Below are 21,936 nucleotides of genomic sequence, written 5' to 3'. Positions count from 1 at the left end.
AGACGCAACGGCGTCGTGAGACAGCTAGACCGCGACCAGCGAAAAAGGCCGGGCAGCTACCGAGGCCACGAGGCGCTGCGACCGGGATCGTAAGGCGCGGGAAGATATAAAAATAAATAAACCGCGGTGAACTCAGCCGCAGCCGGGGAGGAAAGCACCGGACTGCGAGAGGGCTGGGAGGCGCGATTGGAAGCCGCTGAGGGAGAGACAGAGCCCGAGTGAGCGGGAGAGACAGAGCCCGAGCGAGGGAGACTGAGCGAGATCCAGCCCAGCGGCTGAAACTGTTCGCCGTCAACGGGTTGTACCCAGCGCCGGTTGCCCTGCCGAGAAAAGGGAACAAGGAGCGCACTGAAGCCGACGCGCAGGCTGCGAACCCCGAAAGCCAGCGGTCGTCGCCCGAGGGAAAAGCTTACCCCTCCCGCCAGGGGAAGAAACGCGGGAAGCCGCCAGTAGGCGGGGAAGAAGACAGAAGCGGGAAACCGCCATTTTGAAAGTGGGCGGGGAAAGAAGACAAGCGCGGGAAACCGCCATTTTGAAAGAAAAAAAAAGTTAAAGAAATATTTCGTTGTTGTTTCTCAGGAAGAGTGTGAAGATGCCTAAGTGTAGTAACATCAACGGTTTCGATTCCGATGTGGAAGATTGGGCCACGTATGTAGAACGCATCGAGATATATTGTAATGTCAATAAGATAGCAAATTATGACAAAGTCTAACCTTACTAAACTCAATGGGTGCGAAGACATACGGGTTATTGAAGCATCTTCTATCACCAGCTAAACCGGCGGATCAGTCTTTCGCTAATATTGTTGCTGTCCTGAAGGATCATTTTAACCCCGCACCGCTGATGTAGCGGAACGATCAAAATTTTACGTGAGAACGCAATGAAAAGAGGAAAGCAACGCGGAGTACCTGGTTGAACTGCGTAGGCTAGCAAAATACTGTCAGTTTGGGGTAAATCTGACAGAGGCACTGAGAGACAAGTTCGTGTGCGGGATGTCGAAGGAAGGAACACAAAAACGACTGCTCGAAGAGAACGATCTTACACTTGATAAGGCTGTCCTTATTGCAGCATCGCACGAAGCCGCAGCGAGAGGCACGGCGGAAATGCAGCGGAAGACAGCGGTACTCAGTGTGGATCAAATGACTTCGGGTACAACGAAATGTTATCGTTGTGGGAAGACAACACACGACCAGAACCAATGCTGGTTTAAAAACCAGAAATGTAGAAAATGTGGCAAGCTTGGTCACATAGCTAAGGTATGCCGGTCAGGAAAGAAGACCAGCAATAATAAGTCACCGCAGAAGAAGTACAGAAAGGTACATAAGGTGACTGGGAAGAGTCCAGATGAACAGAATTTGGACTCAGACTCCAACAGCAAGGAACTGGGTAGTCTGAGGATTCACAATGTGTGTAAAGAAGCTGACCGACAAACTATCTGGGTCACACTGCAGATTGCAAAAGTCCAAGTGAAGATGGAAGTGGACACCGGATCGGCGTTGACGGTCATGAATAAGCAAGATTACAAAAAGTTATTCAAACATATTCACCTACGGGATACGGAGATAGTATTGCAGACATACACGGGGCACAGAGTATACCCCATCGGAAAGATAGAAGTCAAGGTGAGATACAAGGACAAAGATCACCAAGGGATGGACATGTATGTGCTGCCCAAGGGAGGTCCACCACTTCTGGGACGGGGGTGGATCAGGAAAATAAAGATAGACTGGCATTCACTAAACACAATGGCGGTAGATTCCGGAAAGGAAGAGGTCAAACCTGAACGGTTGTCCAGAATATTGGACGAAGCTAAAGAGGTATTCCAGCAAGGACTGGGAACACAGAGGAATTAAAGCAAAAATCAAGATTGCAGAACATGCAAGCCCAAAATTTTTCAAAGCCAGATCGGTACCTTACGCGATACGACCTGCTGTGGAGGCAGAACTGGAAGAGCTTGAACGTTCAGGGGTACTGTCTAAGGTGGACTGGAGTGAGTGGGCCACGCCCATTGTTCCCGTCATGAGGTCTTCATCAAGTAACAAGCCAGGGGGACCGGGAAAGGTCCGCATCTGCGGAGACTTCAAGATCACGGTTAATCTGGTGCTTCACACGGTACAATACCCGCTCCTGCGGATTGAGGATATCTTTGCTTCATTGTATGGCGGGAAACACTTCACCAAGATAGACCTGGCACAAGCATACTTACAAATGGAAGTCGAGGAAGAGTCGCGCCAGTATCTCACAATCAACACGCACAGAGGCTTGTATCGTTATAATAGACTGGTTTTTGGAGTAGCTTCGGCTCCAGCAATTTGGCAGAGGGCCATGGAGCAGGTCTTACAGGGTATTCCAAGCACGCAGTGTTACTTGGACGATATCCTGATTACGGGAGAAGACGAGGAGGAACACCTCACAAATTTGAAACTGGTGCTCACCAGGTTGAAGGAATATGGCCTTCGAGTTAATCGCCAGAAATGCGAGTTCTTCCAGAAACGGATCTCGTACTGCGGTCATGTCATTGACCAAGAGGGGCTGCACAAGTCACCTGACAAGATAGAAGCTGTCGTGAAGGCCCCCGCTCCGGAAAATGTATCACAGTTGAGATCGTTTCTGGGGTTGATTAATTATTACCACAAGTTTCTGCCAAATCTATCCACGGTGCTGCATCCGCTGAATGCTCTGTTGCGGAAAGAAGTACCATGGAAGTGGAGCGAGGACTGTAAGAAGGCCTTTCGCAGAAGCAAGGCGTTGATTACCTCTGAGGAAGTGTTGGCTCATTTCAACCCAACGTTACCTCTTCGTCTAGCTTGTGATGCTTCCCCTTATGGAATTGGAGCAGTACTTTCACACAAGTTACCAAATGGCTCGGAAAGGCCAGTCGCATTTGCGTCCCGATCATTGACCTCCGCTGAGCGAAATTATGCTCAGATAGATAGGGAGGCCCTCAGCCTTGTGTGGGGAGTAAAGAAATTCAATCATTACCTGCAGGGCAAGAAGTTCACATTACTGACAGACCACCAGCCGTTGGTGTCCATATTCAACCCTAACAAGGCCGTTTCCACTATGACAGCGCAAAGGCTACAGAGGTGGTCCGTGTTACTTGGGGCACACCAATATGACATCGAATACAAAAGGTCCAAACAGCATGGAAATGTTGATGGGTTATCGCGCCTACCGTTGCCAGTAGTAGAAGAGGCGGCTACAGTGGACCCGGTAGAGATGTTCCACTCATCCATAGTGGAATGTCTACCAGTAACAAATTCGATGATCGAAAATGAAACAAGAAATGACCCGACTCTCTCACGAGTCTACGATTTAACAGTGGAGGGATGGCCAGCACATGGCGAACCAACGCTGCCTGCATTTTCGCAAAGAAAAGAACAGCTGTCAGTGTGCCGAGGAACCTTGATGTGTGGATCTAGAGTGGTGATTCCACCCAAACTTCAGCAGAAGGTGCTAAAGGAGCTTCACGAGGGGCATCTGGGTGGAGTGAAAATGAAGAACCTAGCCAGAGCGTTTGTGTGGTGGCCAGGTATTGATGGAGACATCGAAGAAATAACCAAGAGCTGTCTAGGATGCCAGAAGGTCCAAAACGCGCCACCACAAGCTCCTCTGCATCCATGGGAGTGGCCCTCATCTCCTTGGCAAAGGGTACACGTCGACTTTGCTGGTCCATTTATGGACTCAATGTTTCTAATCGCGGTTGATGCACACTCCAAGTGGCCGGAGGTAATAAAGATGTCCTCCACCACCACGGAAAAAACCATCACAGTATTAAGGACCATATTTGCCAGGAATGGGCTGCCGGAACAGATCTGTTCTGATAATGGACCGCAATTTGTGTCCGAAGAATTCAGGAAGTTCTTAAAAAGGAATGGGGTCAAGCACTACACGTCAGCCCCATACCATCCCGCCACCAATGGATTAGCTGAAAGGTTTGTCCAGACCTTCAAGAAGGCCATAAAGGCCATGGGTAATGAAGACATCAACCTACAACATAAGGTAGATAACTTCTTGTTGGCGTACAGGAATGCAACACATGCGGTCACAAACCAAACTCCCGCCATGATGTTTTTCAATAGAAGACTAAGATGCCGGCTGGATTTGATTAAGCCAAACGTCAGAAGGGACGTAGAGAACCAGCAATTTCAGGGCATGAATGAAAGGCCAACTAGATCCTTTCAGATAGGTCAACAAGTTTTGGCCCGGGACTACCGTACCGAGAAATGGCAGCCTGGAACTATTGGGAAAAGGCGAGGGCCGCTGATGTATACCGTGGACATTGGTGACAGCATAATAAGGCACCATGTTGACCAGATCATAGGGTCATCCACAAAGGACCAACCTACTCCACAACCTTACACGGCGAATGTTGAAGCAGAGATACCCAGAGCACCTACCTCCGATCTGGTAATACTGGAATCAGATGAACCTGACACTGTCCTTCAAGCCGAATCGACCTTGCCAGAAGAACCTACTACCCCGCCGAAAACTACTACACCACCGAGGCGTTATCCGGACAGAGTCAGGAAGCCTCCAGAGAGACTGAATCTGTGAACTGTTTTGCATAAGTTGTATATATGTTATGATGTTATGTTAATGGGGAATAAGTATGTTGTAAGCTAAAAAGGGAGGATTGTAGTGTATGTAACTGTTCTACCTTTAAGAGAACTATTGTATGTAACCGTCCACCTTTAAAAGAACTATTTTAGGTGTGGCACTACTTTATCTTGGCTGCTGTATACTGTAATACCGACGGTGACCACACCGGTATATAAGTGCTGTGTCAGGATTTATTGGGCAGATTCGCCCTGACCTTCGAATAGTAAAGTCCTGTTAAAGTTACTCTTGTAGTCGCCATAATACCTACAGACTTTACAGCAGGAATGTTGGAAATAGGAGGATCCTGAAGATTATCTGACTGTTCCCTGTAAATATGGATATTTGAATCCAAAACAAAATAAATAAAAAGGTTCTGTCTGCACCAGGTGTCACAAGTATTAATTTCTCCCATCTTGATTCAGATTCAATTACAGTATATAGAATGTTAAAGCACAGCAACAGGCCATTCGGCCCAACAGCCTCCTTCCACCTTAGTTTATCTCACCCTATCAACATATCCTTCTAATTCCTTTCTCACTCATGTACTTATCTAGCTTCTTCTTAAATGCAATTGACGAATATAACAATGTAGCTTTAATTAGGGTACTGTGTATTTACTTGTATTTTGTTCCAGATAGCTAACAGTATTTTTAAAACTGTATAAGCGTCCAAAGGCTGTTTAAAGAGGTAAGTGTCCCATAATTTTGTTCCATTGATTTATTTTCTCTTTGATCATGATATCTGTGAAAATGCATCATTGGATGTTTAAATATTGAATTGCCTTAACCTATGTTAATAGTTTTAGAAAAACATTCATAAGTGATGTAAATGTTTATGCAGGAGGTCTGTAGCCAGGTTAACACTTAGAGTGCAAAATTCCCTTTACAGCTCAGACTTTTAGAACATGTTGCATGTAGATAAAGTAGGAGTAACATATAGACACTGGAATATATCTTGTGGAGAAGGGGGCTAGGCTTGAAGGTACAGTACCAACTCAAATTGACAGGATAAAATCATCTTTCTGTGCTCACTGTTTAGAGTCCAACATAAAATTACTTTGGGAAGTCTCAATCAGGTCCCTTATGGGCTTGGAGCCACAGCAGAAAAATGTACAGAGATTAACACTAAATTTGGCACTCATTCTTTGAGTAGCTGGTGTTACTGTGGTGCATTGGTGGGTGCTTGCCTCAGGTTGAATTAAAGTACCATTTTGAGCCAGAGTCAATGCAACTTTTTTCTTCTGGGTCATACCGAGTCTATACTTGACCCAGAAATGCTTGACATTAATACTTACTTCAAATGTTCACGCCTCACATTTTCCTGAGCACTAAAAGATACCTTGAAGAATGAATCTCCATTAGCAATATTCTTTGGATAGAATGAACATTTGTGAGAGATATTTTTGCTCTGGGCAGTAGCGAAAGATTCATTGTGGATACATTAATTATTAAAACTAGCAATTCATTTAGAAACTTTCACAGTTCAATTTTAGACACTATTTTGAGGTGTGTTATTTTAACAGGAACCTGGAGGATGGAAGCAGTGGGCAACATGAATGGTTTTGTTAAAGTTCCAAAGAACATCCCTCTTCTGTGTGCAGCTACCTTGGGTGTCAACCCATGTACCGCCTATAGAATGTTGTGCGACTTTGAGACTTTGAAGCCTGGTATGTATCCCTATTCTGTTCTAAACTATCAGTAAATCATGGTAACCAAGCAACTTTTAGGGATTCTTCTTCTAGCTGCCTATGAATTCTGATTTTTGAAATTGTCGTGTAACCAATTCTTTAAATTTATGTACAGTATTGGTATTCAGGAGTAACTTTGAAGGAATACTATAGCATGCGGCCTTAACCTTGTGGAAAATACATGCCTGAATCCCATTACAAATAAATCACTAAAAGCAGTGAGGAGGGAGGTGGATGCTGGTAATTAAAGCTGAACAAAGATTTGATGTATTTCGTGCCTGGTCGCAGAAAAGTTTGAAAGATGACATTTCCATTAAGAGGCCAGCTACTTCACCACTGCCTGATGACCTCTGCTGGAAATTGTGCATGTGTGGACTTTGCAAGGATAGGACTGCACTTGGCTATGATATAGCGCACGGATGATTAGCCAACTGATGCTCTCTGTCATACACAAAGAATGGCTACTTGGGCAAAGTTCCAGTGGAATTGTAACCCAGCAGGAATCGATGTCTATGGAGAAGAAGGGAGAAATATATACATATATAATTTCTCCCTTCTCCATAGATGTCTGTATTTCACATAGGTTCTTAACCTGAAGCATTTCCTTTATATAAAAAAAAAAATGATTGTGAAGCATCAAAATCCATTATCTTTTGCGGAAAAGACATTAACAAGAATGTGATTGCTGGTGTGATGTTGCTGAAAAACTTAGTTGCTGCAGAGACTGGTTGCAGCAGCAAAGTGTGCTTCAATTATTTTTGCCCATATAATTAAGTCATACGTACAGAAAGTATTCGAATGAATGCACAACAATACATTGAGCTTGTGAGAATGGTTGTGTATCAACATACTTTAAATGCTCTTCGTGCCTCCAGTGTATTCATAAAGTCAGTCTAACCCAGCACACCATGTTCAGATAATTGAGTTGCTTTTTTAAAGTTCCTGTTCAGTGATTTACATGAGCTCCCTCAGGTTTATCTTGCCCTGCTGTTTCTTGCTGCTGGTCCCAGATTGATTGCTCTTGTTTCTCAATTTCTCACTGTCCCTCCCACAGTGATTTTCCTTGTTCAGTGGTATGAGGCCCAGTCATTATCACTAAGAAATCATGGGGGGAAAATTTGGATGCGTTGCGCTTCCCGTTAGTGCCCTAAGAGGGCGCAGTGCCTCCAATGCTTCCCGCGAAATTCAGCGGGAGGTTAGTGGCGGCGATAACTGTTAGCTCCCCGCAGCGCTGCGCCGCTGGCGATGACGTTGTTGCCGTGCGCAGCGCCCTGCCCGCGATTTTCGGCAGCGCCCCCTGACTTACCGCCGGACGTTATGTCCAACAGGGTCAGGGGCCTACCTGCGGCCAGGACTGCGCTAATTAAAGGCGAGGTGCCGGGCTGCCATTTTTGTTGCTGGCCGCCTGCCAGCACCTGCCCCCGTTGCCATCCCCGGCCTACTCTGCAGCCCCCCCCCCTCCCCCGCGGAGTGCCTGCTGCGCTCCGTGAGCCCGGCACTTCTCTTGAGCGCCGGGCTCTTTTACCGGCACTCCGATCCCTGGTGGCCCAGCTGGACCCCGGGTCAAGCTGCGCTAGGCCCCTCCCCTTTAAGAAGGGGTAGAAGACCTGCAGTACCGCGGCGCAACGTGCCGCGATATTCCCTCACAGCGTCCCAAAAGGGAGGCGGGGCGGTTCTAGTAGCGCTCTGCTTCCCTCTTGGGGCGCTACTGATCATTTTCTGCCACGGGGGCGCTAATTTTTATAGCGCCTTGGCGAAGTTAGCGCACCAAAGGGGGTGTGACTCAATTTTTCCCCCCATTGGACTGAAGTAATTTAATAAATCACAGTTGCTGAGAATTTGAAGGATGCGAGCAATGAGTTGAGTTATGATCTGTTTGTTCTGTAGATTAGCTCCACTCCAGCGGGGAGCTTACTGAGGGTGAGATGGAGCGTTGCAGACAGGAAGATCAAGAAGAGTGTTGGTGCGATGACACAGCTTTGCTTGATCCCGGTCCGTACGTGAATTGGGTCTGTGGTGGATCCGTTGGTCAGGATCATGGCTTGCATGTCGTCGTGAAGCAGGCGGAGGATGGTGACAAACTTTTGAGGGCAGCTGAATTTGAGGAGGACACTCCATAATCCCTCACGGTTGAGAGTGTCGAAGGCCTTTGTGAGATGAAAGAAGGCCATGTACAGTGGTTGGTGCTGTTCCCTGCATTTCTCTTGTAGTTGACGCGCGGTGAAGATCATGTCCATTGTGCCCCTTAGTGGGCGGAATCGGCATTGCGACTCTGGGGGGAGCACTTCAGCCACTGGAAGATGGCGATTGAGGAGGATTCTTGCGATGACTTTCCCTGTGGCAGACAGCAGGGAGACTCCTCTATAATTATCACAATCGGACTTGTCACCTTTCTTGATGGTCACGATTACGGCGTCTCTGAGATCCCCTGGCATGCTCTCCTCCTTCCAAATAAGGGAAATTAGTTCATGTATTCGTGCCAATCGTGCTTCTCCGCCATGTTTTAGCGCCTCGGCAGGGATTCCATCTGCTCCTGAGGCCTTGTTGTTCTTCAGTTGCAGGATGGCCTTTTCAACCTCATGCCGGGCTGGGGTTGTGTTGAGATGGTGGCAGGTAGCATGTTGCGGGATGGAGTTAAGGACAGTTGCGTCGAAGATAGAGTCCCGATTAAGGAGATCTTCGAAGTGCTCCTTCCAGCGGGCATTGACTGCCTCTCTGTCCTTGATGAGTACCTCTCAGTTCTTGGCCCGCAGTGGGGTAGAACCTTGGGTGCTTGGGCCACAGGTGTCTTGACTGCGCGAAAGAATCCACGCACGTTGTGGTTGTCGGCTAGCTGCTGGATCTCCTGTGTTTTCTCCACCCACCATCTGTTCTTTAGGTCGCAAGTTTTTTGTTGGACCTCAGCCTTCAGGCGTCTGTAGAGCTGCTTTCTTGTTCTCGAGTTCTGTTGCTGTTTCCAGATCAGGAATGCCTTGCGCTTGCAGCTTATTAGCTCCTGGATCTCCTGGTCGTTCTCGTCGAACCAGTCTTGGTGTTTCCTGGTCGAGTGACTGAGCGTCTCTTCACGTGCTGATTATGGAGGCCTTGAATCCAGACCAGGCGCTGTGGACTCTGTGTCTCTGAATCACTGGGAGTCGTCAGGTTGGTTGTGAGGCGCAGGCTGAATAGGGCTTTCTTAGCAGGGTCTTTGAGTGCTCCAGCGTTGATTTTCCTGCGGCATTGCTTCTGTTGCCACTGCTGTTTTGGGGCTACGTTAATGGAGATGATAGAGTGGATTAGGCGGTGGTCTGTCCAGCAGTCGTCAGCTCCTGTCATGGCGCGGGTGATGCGGACGTCCTTGCGGTCCCTCGCTCAGACGATGACGTAGTCCAGCAGATGCCAGCGCTTGGAGCGAGGGTGCTGCCATGTCTCTCTGACAGAACAAGGTGTTGGTTATGACAAGGCCATGTTCTAAGCATTTCGTCAGAAGGGAGGGTACCTTTGGAGTTGGCTTTCCCTACCCCCTCTCTGCTGATCACAGCTCCCCAGAGGTCTGTGTCCTTTCCAACTCTGGCGTTGAAGTCGCCAAGGAGGATCAGCTTGTCGCACGTTGGGACTCGGGGCAGGGATTGTTCGAGGCTGGAGTAGAATTCCTCTTTGGTCTCGTCTGTGGCTTCCAGTGGTGGGACGTACGCACTGATGACCGTAGCGCACCGGTTCCGGGCTAGGGTGAGCCTCAGAGTCATGAGGCGTTCGTTTATTCCACAAGGGGAGTCTCTGAGACATTCAACTAGCTCATTTTTTTATGGCGAAGCCTACCCCATGGAGGCAGCGTTCTTCTTCAGGTTTGCCTTTCCAGAAGAAGGTGTAACCACCGCCTTGCTCCTTGAGCAGGCCTTCCCCTACCCGCCGGGTCTTGCTTAGGGCGGCAATGTCTTTGTCGAAACATCTGAGCTCCCGGGCTATGATAGCAGTACGGCATTCCAGTCTGTCGCTGTTGGGGTTGTCCATGAGGGTCCTGAGGTTCCAGGTCCCCAACTTCATTTTAAAGGGTGGAAGATACCTGTGCATGAATTCTTTTAAAGTGGAGTGGCCGTTGCACACCAGCTACCACACGGGCTTGACAGAGCAACATCTTGGTCCAATGGCAACGGGATCCAAGACGATTGGAGACTAAACATCCGTAAGACAAAGGTCCTCTACCAACGCTGCCTCTGCAAGATCCTGCAAATCCATTGGCAGGATAGGCGCACCAACATCAGTGTTGTCGCTCAGGCCAACATCCCCAACATTGAAGCTTTGACCACGCTCGATCAGCTCCGATGGACGGGCCACATCGTCCGCATGCCCGATACGAGACTCCCAAAACAAGCGCTCTACTCGGAGCTCCAACACGGCAAGAGAGCCCCAGGTGGGCAGAGGAAACGCTTCAAGGACACCCTCAAAGCCTCCTTGAAAAAGTGCAACATCCCCACCGATACCTGGGAATCCCTGGCCCAAGACCACACACAGTGGCGGAGAAGCCGAACACTTCGAGTCTCTTCGTCGGGAGCAAGCAGAAGCCAAGCGCAAACAGCGGAAGGAGCGCACGTCAACCCAAGCACCCCACCCACCCGCCCCTTCAACCACAGTCTGCCCCACCTGTGACAGAGACTGTAGGTCCCGCATTGGACTCATCAGTCACCTGAGAACTCATTTTTAGTGTGGAAGCAAGTTATCCTCGGTTCTGAGGGACTGCCTAAGAAGGAAGAAGTATCATCTGTAAGAACTGCAAGACGAGACAAGTGTGAAAATTGAAGGCGAAAGCAATCAATGAGTCACTATCAGTGACAAATTAAGTGAAGAGCAATATGATTAAATATTCCTCTAAAGCCACTTAACCTCCAACTTGGTCTACTGTGGCTTGGAAGAAATAATTATTTGATTACTTAAACCTTTTGTATGATATGTAATCTTGTCGAAGAGACTACTTCTATCATCTCATTGAAGCATCACTCAGAATTAGTTATCTGGGGCTCCTTTTGGTGGTGAAATTTCCTCCTTGATCTCAAGAAAGCTCAATGATCCATTGAGCCTTAGTGTTAGGGTGAGACATTTAGTTTTGCAGATTCTCCTGCCACATGGCGGGTCAAGAAGATTACTTCGACATTTCTTAAGTTCTCAACCAAAATTTGCAACTCTTCCCCAGGTCCCTTTTATTTAAGAGCATTTCCACAAAACAATTAGACGAGTGTCTTCATCTTCATGGCATGGCTTCTCAAATATTATCATTCTGAAGTGTGCCATGGAATTAAGATGCTCTAGTGTATAATCTGTTCTGTTCAAGAGTTTTCAATGACTTAAGATGCAGATGAGCATTTCAGGAAACCGTGAGCAGATTGCAGCAAACATACATCAACCTAATGCCTGCTGTTAACTTTCAGATATATCCCCTGTGGAACACTATGCTTCCAATCTTCTAGGGAATGTGGAAATATTATCTGTGGAATTTAAAGAAGTCAAGCTTGAATAATAGAGATCATAACATTAAATTGATTTCCTGGAGGTTTTTTTTTGCTAGATTACTTTTGGGCGCTCCGGGCGAAATCTGAGTTTTATCTTCTTGGAAGTTTTGCGTACCGTTATTTGCCACCTTTAAGGGATTAAGTAAGTGCAGAAGAGCATACGTTGGTCTGTTAGTAGCATTGGGTTTGTTGACCCGAGTAGCCTTTTTATTGTTCCCCTTCGCTGCTCCCCCACCCTTTCTAATCTGTTCTGACTGTTCCTCCAGTGTGCTGTGCTGGTTAGCTATGTAATTAGTTTAAAGCAAAATCTATATCACACCATGAGACAAAATAGATGATCTTCATTGCTCTTTCCAGCAATGTGCCAGCTTTAATCAGGTGATATTTCACACTTGTTCTCCAAACAACTGATAATCAGAGCTTCCATTAAATCTAGAAGCTTATTTCCAAGCTTTTATTTTATTTTGCGATAGCTGAAAATGGTATATGCACCCTCTAAATCTAAATATGTGGATTCTTGATTGTTCTTCTTTGAAGACCAAAGCCCAATTAACAGGGCAGCCATTATTATGAGCATCCCGCTAAATTTAATGGGGACTTAGGCCATCAGAATTTTTAAAAAACAATCCCATAGTTACAAAGAATTATTATTGATATGTTTTTTTGTCTTTTGGCCTTCATTATTCCCCAGTCTTTTAAAATCTAAAATAATGGACGAATGATCAAGGCCCATTGTGCAGAGCAGCACAGAGGTTGAAAACAGTAGGATGGAAGATGAAGTAAATAGAGAAGCAGTGCTTTTGTGATACCAAGCTTGGGTTTCAAAACCCAACAGATTGTAGGATGAAGAGAAGACTGAGGGACGGCAGGTCTTTTGAGGTCCTGAAAAAGAGAAATGACTGCATCTGACTAAGGGAGCTAAGTGAACATCAATAGACATTAACTTGCTTTCCCACTTGTGTAATGTTTGCTGTTGTAACAGCAGTATAATGGGTGCTGCATGAGTGGGATGCATTAATCGGTGCTGCCTGTCTCTCACATTCTGGGTTAACTTTGCCTGTAGGCAGCAACAGGAAAAGGTTTTTATGATGTCTTGATTTTTTTTTTTAATTTCAAAGTGACACATTTTAGTGGATGTTTACTCAACAAGGATGTGAGCAGACATTTTTTGAACCCGACATCTTGTGTTCAGTATTCACTTCATTTATGCTGCAGAGCAAATTGTAGACTGATAGTAACATTGAAACAACAGCACTGCCAAATTTCACTGATGATTTTACAGTTCTGCCACGCACGCCTCGTAATGATGACCAGTGGGAGTGGAAGGGCTGCCAAGAGCAACAATGTTAAAAATGTACTCATGACTTCTATGTGCGGCCAGAGTATAATACAAGCAGTGCCAGTGACAACCATTTATCTTTCCAGTGTTGCCTCCAGAAGCGCTGCTGTAGTTTAAATACGGTATCATTGTCATAGTGAACATCTCCATGTTTATTTCATGTAAGTATCCAGAATCCTATTATAAAATTTAGCAAGAATAAACAATGGAAATAAGAATAATCTTATCTTGTGATCCGGTTCAACTATAAAGAATAACCATGGAGTGGGCTGTCACTAACTACCATGGCTGGGCAGTATGTCACAGACAAACCCATCCCCAGGAATAACATGTGCGTCCCATCAACGGTCGTTTTGCTTTGAGAATTGAAGCAGACAACATGCAGTAAAGCCAGATTTCCAATCCATAATAATGGTGAAAAGATACCGAGTTGAAGGGTCCTTGGTTATCAGGACAGACTAGAGAGCTGGAGCTTTTTGCTTTAGAAAAGTGTAGACATTGAAGAGATATGATTGGGGTCTTTAAATTAATGAAAGGATTAGACTCAGTGCAAGTGGATCAGTTATTTGAACTGGATACATAGAATATACAGCACGGAAACAGGCCATTCGGCCCAACAAGTCCAAGTTTATGCTCCAGTCGAGCCTCCTCCTATCCTTCCTCATCTAACTCTATCAGCATAACCTTCTATTCCATTCTCGCTCATATGCTTATCTAGCTTCCCCTTAAATGCATCTATACTATTTGCCTCAACCACTCCCTGTGGTGGCGAGTTCCACATTCTCACCACTCTCTGAGTAAAGACGTTTCTTCTGAGTTCCCTATTTGATTTCTTGGTGGCTATCTTGTATTGATGGCCTCGAGTTTTGTTCTTCCCCACAAGTGGAAACACACTCTCTGTGTCTACTCTGTCAAAACCTTTCATAACTTTAAAGACCTCTATTAGGTCACCCCTCAGCCTTCCCTTTTCAAGAGAAAAGAGACCCAGCCTGTTCATCCTTTCCTGATGGGTATAACCTTGTAGTTCTGGTATCAACCATGTAAATCTTTTTTGCACCCTCTCCAGTGCCTCTATTTCCTTTTTATAATATGGCGACCAGTACTCCAAATGTGGTCTAACCAAGGTTCAATACAAGTTTAGCATAACTTCATTACTTTTCAATTCTATCCCTCTAGAAATAAACCCTAGTGCTTGATTTGCTTTTGTTATTGTCCTACCTCACAACTTTTAATGATTTGTGAATTTGTACTCCCAGATCCCTTTGCTCCTTACCCCATTTAGATTCTTATTTTCTAAGTAGCTTGTGACCTCCTTATTTTTCTTATCCAAATGCAATATGGAGGATCGGGGACATAAGTATAGAGGTAGGCTAGAAGCTGGGAAGTACTTCTTTTCACAGGAAATAGTTGACCTCCAGAATAAGTTGCTGACACGTGCAGTGAGTGCAGCTTCATTCAAACGGGAGCTGGACAAGTTCTTGCAAGTGGCAAACACATTTACATATATCAGAGGTAGGTGGGTCACTGGGGGTTGTGTCACCTAGTCACTTTCGTCTCCTGAAGCTGGCTGGACTGCCTTCAGGGGCCAGAGAGGAAGTTCCCATAATATTTCCCTAAATTGGCCAAAGATTTTTCTTTTTTAAGCCTTTTCAAGGATATGGAGAGTGGGGAGCAATGGGGTTGATGTTGTGAAGCAGTTGCAACATGCCAGGATGGGGCAGGCTCAATGTGTCAGCTAGTCTTTTCATGTCATTTTTAACATTTGAAGACCCCTGCCCCTTTGACCAAGCTTTTGGTCATCTTCCCGAATATCTCCTTATGTGGCTCGGTCTCAAATTTTGTTTAATAACGCTCCTTTGAAGCTCCTTGGGACATTTTACTACTTTAAACTATGTAAATGCAAGTTGTTGTTGTTGCATGTTTGTGGATTTTGCATGTTATAGCAAAATCTGTGTTTTAGATAAGAGCTTATTCCTGTAGGATGAATCGGCTGAGAGTTTATTTTCAAGTAATTGAGCTTATTTTCAAGTAGTTGATCAGTATTACAATAACCAGTTAGCTGCTTGAATTTGAGTGCTGTCCATTTAACCACATTTTAGCAGCATGATTCCAAACGCTGTTCCATTTGAATCAAGTTTCAAGCTTTTAATAAAGAATTAGCTCTGTAGTACAGTGGTTGAAACAATTAGTCCTGTCTGTCTGATACCCCATTTATACTGCAAATACGGAATTGCTCTAGTTCCTAATGTGAATTTGGTAATCTGACTATTTCTTCCTTTTCCCCCATGCCATCAGGAGTTGAAATTCAGCACCAAAAGGAGACCAAATTATTTTTGAGCAGAATTTTTATTTTCATGTCATGTGATGACTCTTTTCAATGACTTTTTTCATGTGTAGATCCATTGTATTGATTTATTTTCATTTTAAATGAATGGAGTGACATCCTCAGAACTGTTGCATTCACAAACCCGTCATGTTTATAATTTAGAAAAAAATACTAGTGGATTTTCTGTGGTTTTCTCATGATGCACTATTTTACTATAAAAGGAGTGTTCTACCGTGTAATGAACAATGTAGTATTTGGTCGCTCAGGTGGGGCTGTGCTTAACTTCGCCTGTCCCTTTAATGAGACAAAGTCTCATTGTGAGAAATGCTAGAGTCAGGCTTGGAGTTATTGTCTGTGTGTCAGGAATGAGAGTACTAGACAGAGTTTTTCCGGTATATATCTATTAGAGAAAATTATCGTCTCAGACATCATATACGATGATGTGAAGGATGCGGAGGACCTCACGTTACAGCAGGGTGGCCAACTCTTGATCTTCCCAACTTCACGTTACAGTACAATGTTATGGTTATTATACCCTTAGCTGTGCAGAAATAGTGCAGAAACTATTTTTAACCACGAAATGGAGTCCGCGATACAAAATGGAGCCTGAACACAATCTGACACAGCAGAGCTTCTCTACCACTCATTATATTACAGCAAAGAGACTTCATCACATTCACTTACAGGTTCTTTGCGGTACTGAGAGAAGTTTGCTTATAGCAGGTGGTTGTCAGTTTCCAGCTGGAAGAGACCAGCATGAAATGACGACCCTTCTTTGTCCTTTTTTTTGTAAATATACTTCTGACATTTTAAAGTGATTAAATGGTTCAAAAATTTCAGTTATCTCAAAATCACAGATTTTTCCATTGAGAGTAGTCATTCAGCTGAAAAGAGAGAAAAAAATAAACTTTACATGAAGCAATTCATGAGGAGTTCCACTGAGAAAAATAAATACATAATTTGATTTGGCTTTGCAGATGAACAGCAAAGCCTAGCTTATTACAAAAGTAAAATACTGCAGATGCTGGGAATCTGAAATAAAAACAGAAAATGCTGGAAATATTCAGCAGGTTAGGCAGCATCTGTGGAGAGAGAAATAGAGTTAATGTTTCAGGTTGATGACCTTACATCAGAACTGGAAAAGTTGGTTATAAGCATCCAGAAACCTACTATAAAATTTAGCAAGAATAAACAATGAAAACGAAAATAATCTTATTTTGTGATCCCGTTCAACTATAAAGAATAACCATGGAGTGGGCTGTCACTAACTATGTCACAGGCAAACCCATCCCCAGGAATAACATCTGCATCCCATCAACGGTCGTTTTGCTTTGAGAATTGAAGCAGACATTGGGCCAGTAATTCCGTTCCCAACGCGTGAGTAAGGACGGTGTACTCACGCGTGTGGCCAGAGGAATTGCCGGATTCCAGCATGCACAGCGCATGCGCGGGAAACCGGCATTTCCTCTCCATCGAACTAAGGGGTTAAGAGGTCCAACGCGTGCGCGCAGGACTCTGCGCGCACGCGTTGAACTTCCTTCGTTTTGACAGGTTTGCGCGTGTGCAAGGGCCTGGACTTTTTGGAAATGAAAAAAGGAGGCGTAAGGAGTGGATTCTTGAAGGTAAGTGGTCTAATATTTAAAATTATTACATTTTTTCCACAGCTTCATTGTTTTTAAGGACTTTACAGTAAGGTAAGTTTATTTTTAGACCCGAATTTGTGAAAGAAAATATTTTCCAAAAATGTTATTAATTGTTTTAAATAGTTTTTTAAAGTTATTTATAGTTTATTTACTTATTGGGATGTTTTTTTTAAATTTTAATTAAAGTTAAAGTAGTCTTTTGGGCGCCCGTACTTTTCATGAGTTTGACAGTCTTTACTATCAAACTCATGAATGAGTTTCCCTTCCCCTGATTGGCTGCACAGTGCTCACCTGATCCCAGCCGGCACATCGCACTAACTATGCCGCTGGATCAGGCAAGCACATCGTGCCGACATCTGAACCGGGCCTGTGACAGGAAATGCAAGCAGGCCCGGGCATCAGATGTCAGCGCGCAGGGTGAGTGCAGATCGGGGGCTTGCATGCACGGCAAGCACCCGATCCTAATTTCTGGCCCAATATGTAGTAAAGCCAGATTTCCAACCCATAATAATGGTGAAAAGATACTGAGTTGAAGGGTCCTTGGTTATCAGGACAGACTAGAGAGCTGGAGCTTTTTGCTTTAGAAAAGTGTAGACATTGAAGAGATATGATAGGGGTCTTTAAATTAATGAAAGGATTAGACTCAGTGCAAGTGGATCAGTTATTTGAACTGGATAGGTTACATAGAAACATAGAAGATAGGAGCAGGAGTGGGCCATTCGGCCCTTCGAGCCTGCTCCGCCATTCAATGTGATCACGGCTGATCATCCAAATTCAGTACCCTGTCCCTGCTTTCTCCCCATGTCCCTTGATTCCTTAAGCCTTAAGAAATATATCCAACTCCTTGAATATATTTAATGAATTGCCCTCTACTGCCTTCTGTGGTCGCGAATTCCACAGGTTCGCCACTCTCTGGGTGAAGAAATTCCTCCTCATTTCTGTCCTAAATGGCTTACTCCTTATCCTTAGACTGTGACCCCTGGTTCTGGACTCCCTGACCATCGGGAACATCCTTCCTGCATCTAGTCTGTCCAGTCCTGTTAGAATTTTATAAGTTTCAATGAGATTCCCTCTCATTCTTCTAAACTCCAGCGAGTATAAGCCCAATCGACCCAATCTCTCCTCATACGTCATTCCTGCCATCCCAGGTATCAGCCTGGTGAATCTTCGCTGAACTCCCTCCATGGCAAGAACATCCTTCCTCACATAAGGTGACCAAAACTGCACACAATACTCAAAATGTGGTCTCACCAAGGCCCTGTACAACTGCAGCAAGACATCCTTGTTCCTGTACTCAAACCCCCTCGCTACAAAGGCCAACATACCATTTGCCTTCTTAACCGCCTGCTGCACCTGCATGCTTACCTTCAGCGACTGGTGCACAAGGACACCCAGGTCTCGTTGCACTTCCCCTTCTCCCAATCTATTGCCATTCAGATAATCTGCTTTCCTGTTTTTGACACCAAAGTGGATAACCTTGCATTTATCCACGTTATATTGCATCTGCCATGCTTCTGCCCAATCACCCAACCTGTCCAAATTATCCTGGAATTTCTCGGCATCCTCCTCACAGCACACACGCCCACCCAGCTTTGTGTCGTCTGCAAACTTGGAGATATTACATCTAGTTCCCTTGTCTAGATCATTAATATATATTGTGAATAGCTGGGGTCCAAGGACCGATCTCTGCGGTACCCCACTAGTCACTGCCTGCCACTCGGAAAAAGACCCGTTTATTCCAAGTCTTTGCTTTCTGTCTGCCAACCAGTTCTCTATCCAAGTCAATACCTTGCCCCCAATCCCATGTGCCTTAATTTTACACGCTAATCTCTTATGCGGGACCTTATCGAAAGCCTTTTGAAAGTCCAAATACACCACATCCACTGGTTCTCCCTTATCTATTTTACCAGTTACATCCTCAAAAAATTCCAGTAGATTAGTCAAGCACGACTTACCTTTTGTAAATCCATGTTGACTTTGTCCGATCCTGTCACTGTTTTCCAAGTGCTCTGCTATTACATCTTTTATAATGGACTCTAGCATTTTCCCCACTACTGATGTCAAGCTGATGTCCGTAATTCCCCGTTTTCTCTCTACCACCTTTTTTGAATAGTGGGGTAACATTAGCTACCCTCCATTCCATGGGTACTATTCCAGATTCCATCGAATGTTGGAAGATGATCAGCAATGCATCTAGAATATACAGCACGGAAACGGGCCATTCGACCCAACTCCAAGTTTATGCTCTGGTCGAGCCTCCTATCCTTCCTCATATTACTCTATCCGCATAACCTTCTATTCCATTCTCACTCATGCTTATTAACTTCCCCTTAAATGCATCTATACTATTTGCCTCAACCACTCCCTGTGGTAGCGAGTTCCACATTCTCACCACTCTCTGAGTAAAGACGTTTCTTCTGAATTCCCTATTTGATTTCTTGGTGGCTATCTAGTTTTGATGGCCTCTAGTTTTGTTCTTCCCCACAAGTGGAAACTCCTCTTATCCTCGGTTCCGAGGGACTGCCTGACTTGCTTCCACATTAAAAATGAGTTCGCAGGTGACAGATGAGTCCAATGTGGGATCTACAGTCTCTGTCACACAGCGGGTAGATGGTGGTTGAAGGGGCGGGTGGGTGGGGTGCTTGGGTTAACGTGCGCGCCTTCCGCTGTTTGCGCTTGGCTTCCGCTTGCTCCCGGCAAAGAGACTCGAGGTGTTTGGCGCCTTCCCGGATGCTTCTCCACTTTGTGCGGTCTTGGGCCAGGGATTCCCAGGTGTCAATGGGGATGTTACACTTTTTCAAGGAGGCTTTGAGGGTGTCCTTGAAGTGTTTCCTCTGCCCACATGGGGCTCTCTTGCTATGCCGTAGTTCCGAGTAGAGCGCTTGTTTTGGGAGTCTCTTATCGGGCATACGGAAAATGTGACCCGTCCATCGGAGCTGATTGAGCGTGATCAAAGATTCGATGCTGGGGATGTTGGCCTAAGCGAGAACACTGACTTTGGTGCGCCTATCCTGCCTATAGATTTGCAGGATCTTGCGGAGGCAGTGTTGGTGGTACCTCGCCAGTGCTTTGAGGTGCCTGCTGTACATGGTCCATGTCTCTGAGGCATACAGCAGGGCGGGTATCACTGCTGCTCTGTAGACCATGAGCTTAGTGCCGGGTTTGAGGTCCTGGTCTTCAAACACTCTCTTCCTCAGGCGACCGAAGGCTGCACTGGCACACTGAAGGCGGTGTTGGACTTTGTCGTCGATGTCTGCCCTTGTTGACAGTAGGCTCCCGAGGTATGGAAAGTGATCCACGTTGTCTAAAGCCTTGTCGTGGATTTTGATAATCGGGGGGCACTACTGTGTGGCGGGGGCAGGTTGGTAGAGGACCTTTGTCTTACGGATGTTTAGTGTAAGGCCCATGCTCTCGTAAGCTTCGGTGAAGGTGTTAAAAATGGTTTGGAGTTCGACATCCAAGTGAGCGCAGATGCAAGCATCGTCTGCATACTGTAATTCGACGACAGAGGATGGGACGACCTTGGATCTGGACTGGAGGCGACGGAGGTTGAACAGTTTCCCGTTTGTTCTGTAAATTAGCTCCACTCCAGCGGAGAGCTTACTGAGGGTGAGATGGAGCATTGCAGCAAGGAAGATCGAGAAGAGCGTTGGTGCGATGACACAGCTTTGTTTGACCCCGGTTCGTACGTGAATTGGGTCTGTGGTGGAACCGTTGGTCAGGATCACGGCTTGCATGTCGTCGTGAAGCAGGCGGAGGATGGTGACAAACTTTTGAGGGCAACCGAATTTGAGGAGGACAAACGCACTCTGTGTCTACTCTGTCAAAACCTTTCATAACTTTAAAGACCTCTGTTAGGTCACCCCTCAGCCTTCTCTTTTCAAGAGAAAAGAGACCCAGCCTGTTCATCCTTTCCTGATGTGTATAACCTTGTAGTTCTGGTATCAACCATGTCAATCTTTTTGCACCCTCTCCGGTGCCTCTATTTCCTTTTTATAATATGGCGACCAGTACTCCGAGTGTGGTCTAACCAAGGTTCAATACAAGTTCAGCATAACTTCTCTACTTTTCAATTCTATCCCTCTAGAAATAAACCCTAGTGCTTGGTTTGCTTTTGTTATTGTCCTGCCTCACAACTTTTAATGATTTGTGAATTGTGGTTGTGTCACCGAGTCACTTTGGTCTCCTGAAGCTGGCTGGACTGCCTTCAGGGGCCAGAGAGGAATTTCCCATAATATTTCCCTCAAATCAGATCCAAGCTCTGCAGTCCTGTCCACATCCAGTCGTGAATGGTAGTGGACGATTAAACAACTAACTGGAGAAGGAGGCTCCATGAATATCCCCATCCTCAATGATGGTGGAGCCCAGCACGTGAGTGCAAAAGACGAGGCTGAAGCGTTTGTAACCTTCTTCAGCCAGAAGTGCCAAGTGGATGATCCATATCGGCCTACTCCTGAGGTCCCCACCATCACAGAAGCCAGTCTTCAGCCAATTCGATTCACTCCACGTGATATCAAGAAACGGCTGGGCACACTGGATACAGCAAAGGCTATCCGCCCCGACAACATCCCGGCTGTTGTATTGAAGACCTGTGCTCCAGAACTAGCTGCGCCTCTAGCCAAACTGTTCCAGTACAACTACAACACTGGCATCTATCCGACAATGAAAACTGCCCAGGCATGTCCTGTCCTCAAAAAGCAGGACAAATCCAACCCGGTCAATTACCGCCCCATCAGTCTACCATAATATGGTAAGATTTAAGGTGGTCATGGAAAAGGACAGGGATGGGCCGGAAATAAAGGTTCTAAATTGGGGGAGGGCCGATTTTAATAGGATAAGGCAGGATCTGGCCAAAA

General features: G+C 45.6%; 1 protein-coding gene across 5 annotated transcripts in view; it reads left to right on the top strand.

The window, feature by feature from the left end:
• Positions 1 to 21,936, top strand: part of mecr (mitochondrial trans-2-enoyl-CoA reductase) — a 107,920-nt gene that overhangs the window by 15,272 nt on the left and 70,712 nt on the right. For 4 of the 5 annotated variants that reach the window (XM_085962898.1, XM_085962896.1, XM_085962895.1 and 1 more), the window contains exon 4: positions 6,125 to 6,268. The exons of the other annotated variant lie outside the window; for it this stretch is intronic. In XM_085962898.1, the coding sequence (XP_085819024.1) occupies positions 6,125 to 6,268 (144 nt within the window). The remainder of the gene's footprint in view (positions 1 to 6,124; positions 6,269 to 21,936) is intronic. 5 annotated transcript variants of the gene reach the window in all.

This window comes from Somniosus microcephalus, chromosome 20 (genome assembly GCF_052327205.1).
Source record: "Somniosus microcephalus isolate GS21.2 chromosome 20, FLI_Smic_1.0, whole genome shotgun sequence".
In the NCBI taxonomy this organism is placed as follows: Eukaryota; Metazoa; Chordata; class Chondrichthyes; order Squaliformes; family Somniosidae; genus Somniosus; species Somniosus microcephalus.
The sequence above is the reverse complement of the archived record's forward strand: the minus strand, read 5'-3'. Positions and strand labels throughout refer to the sequence as shown.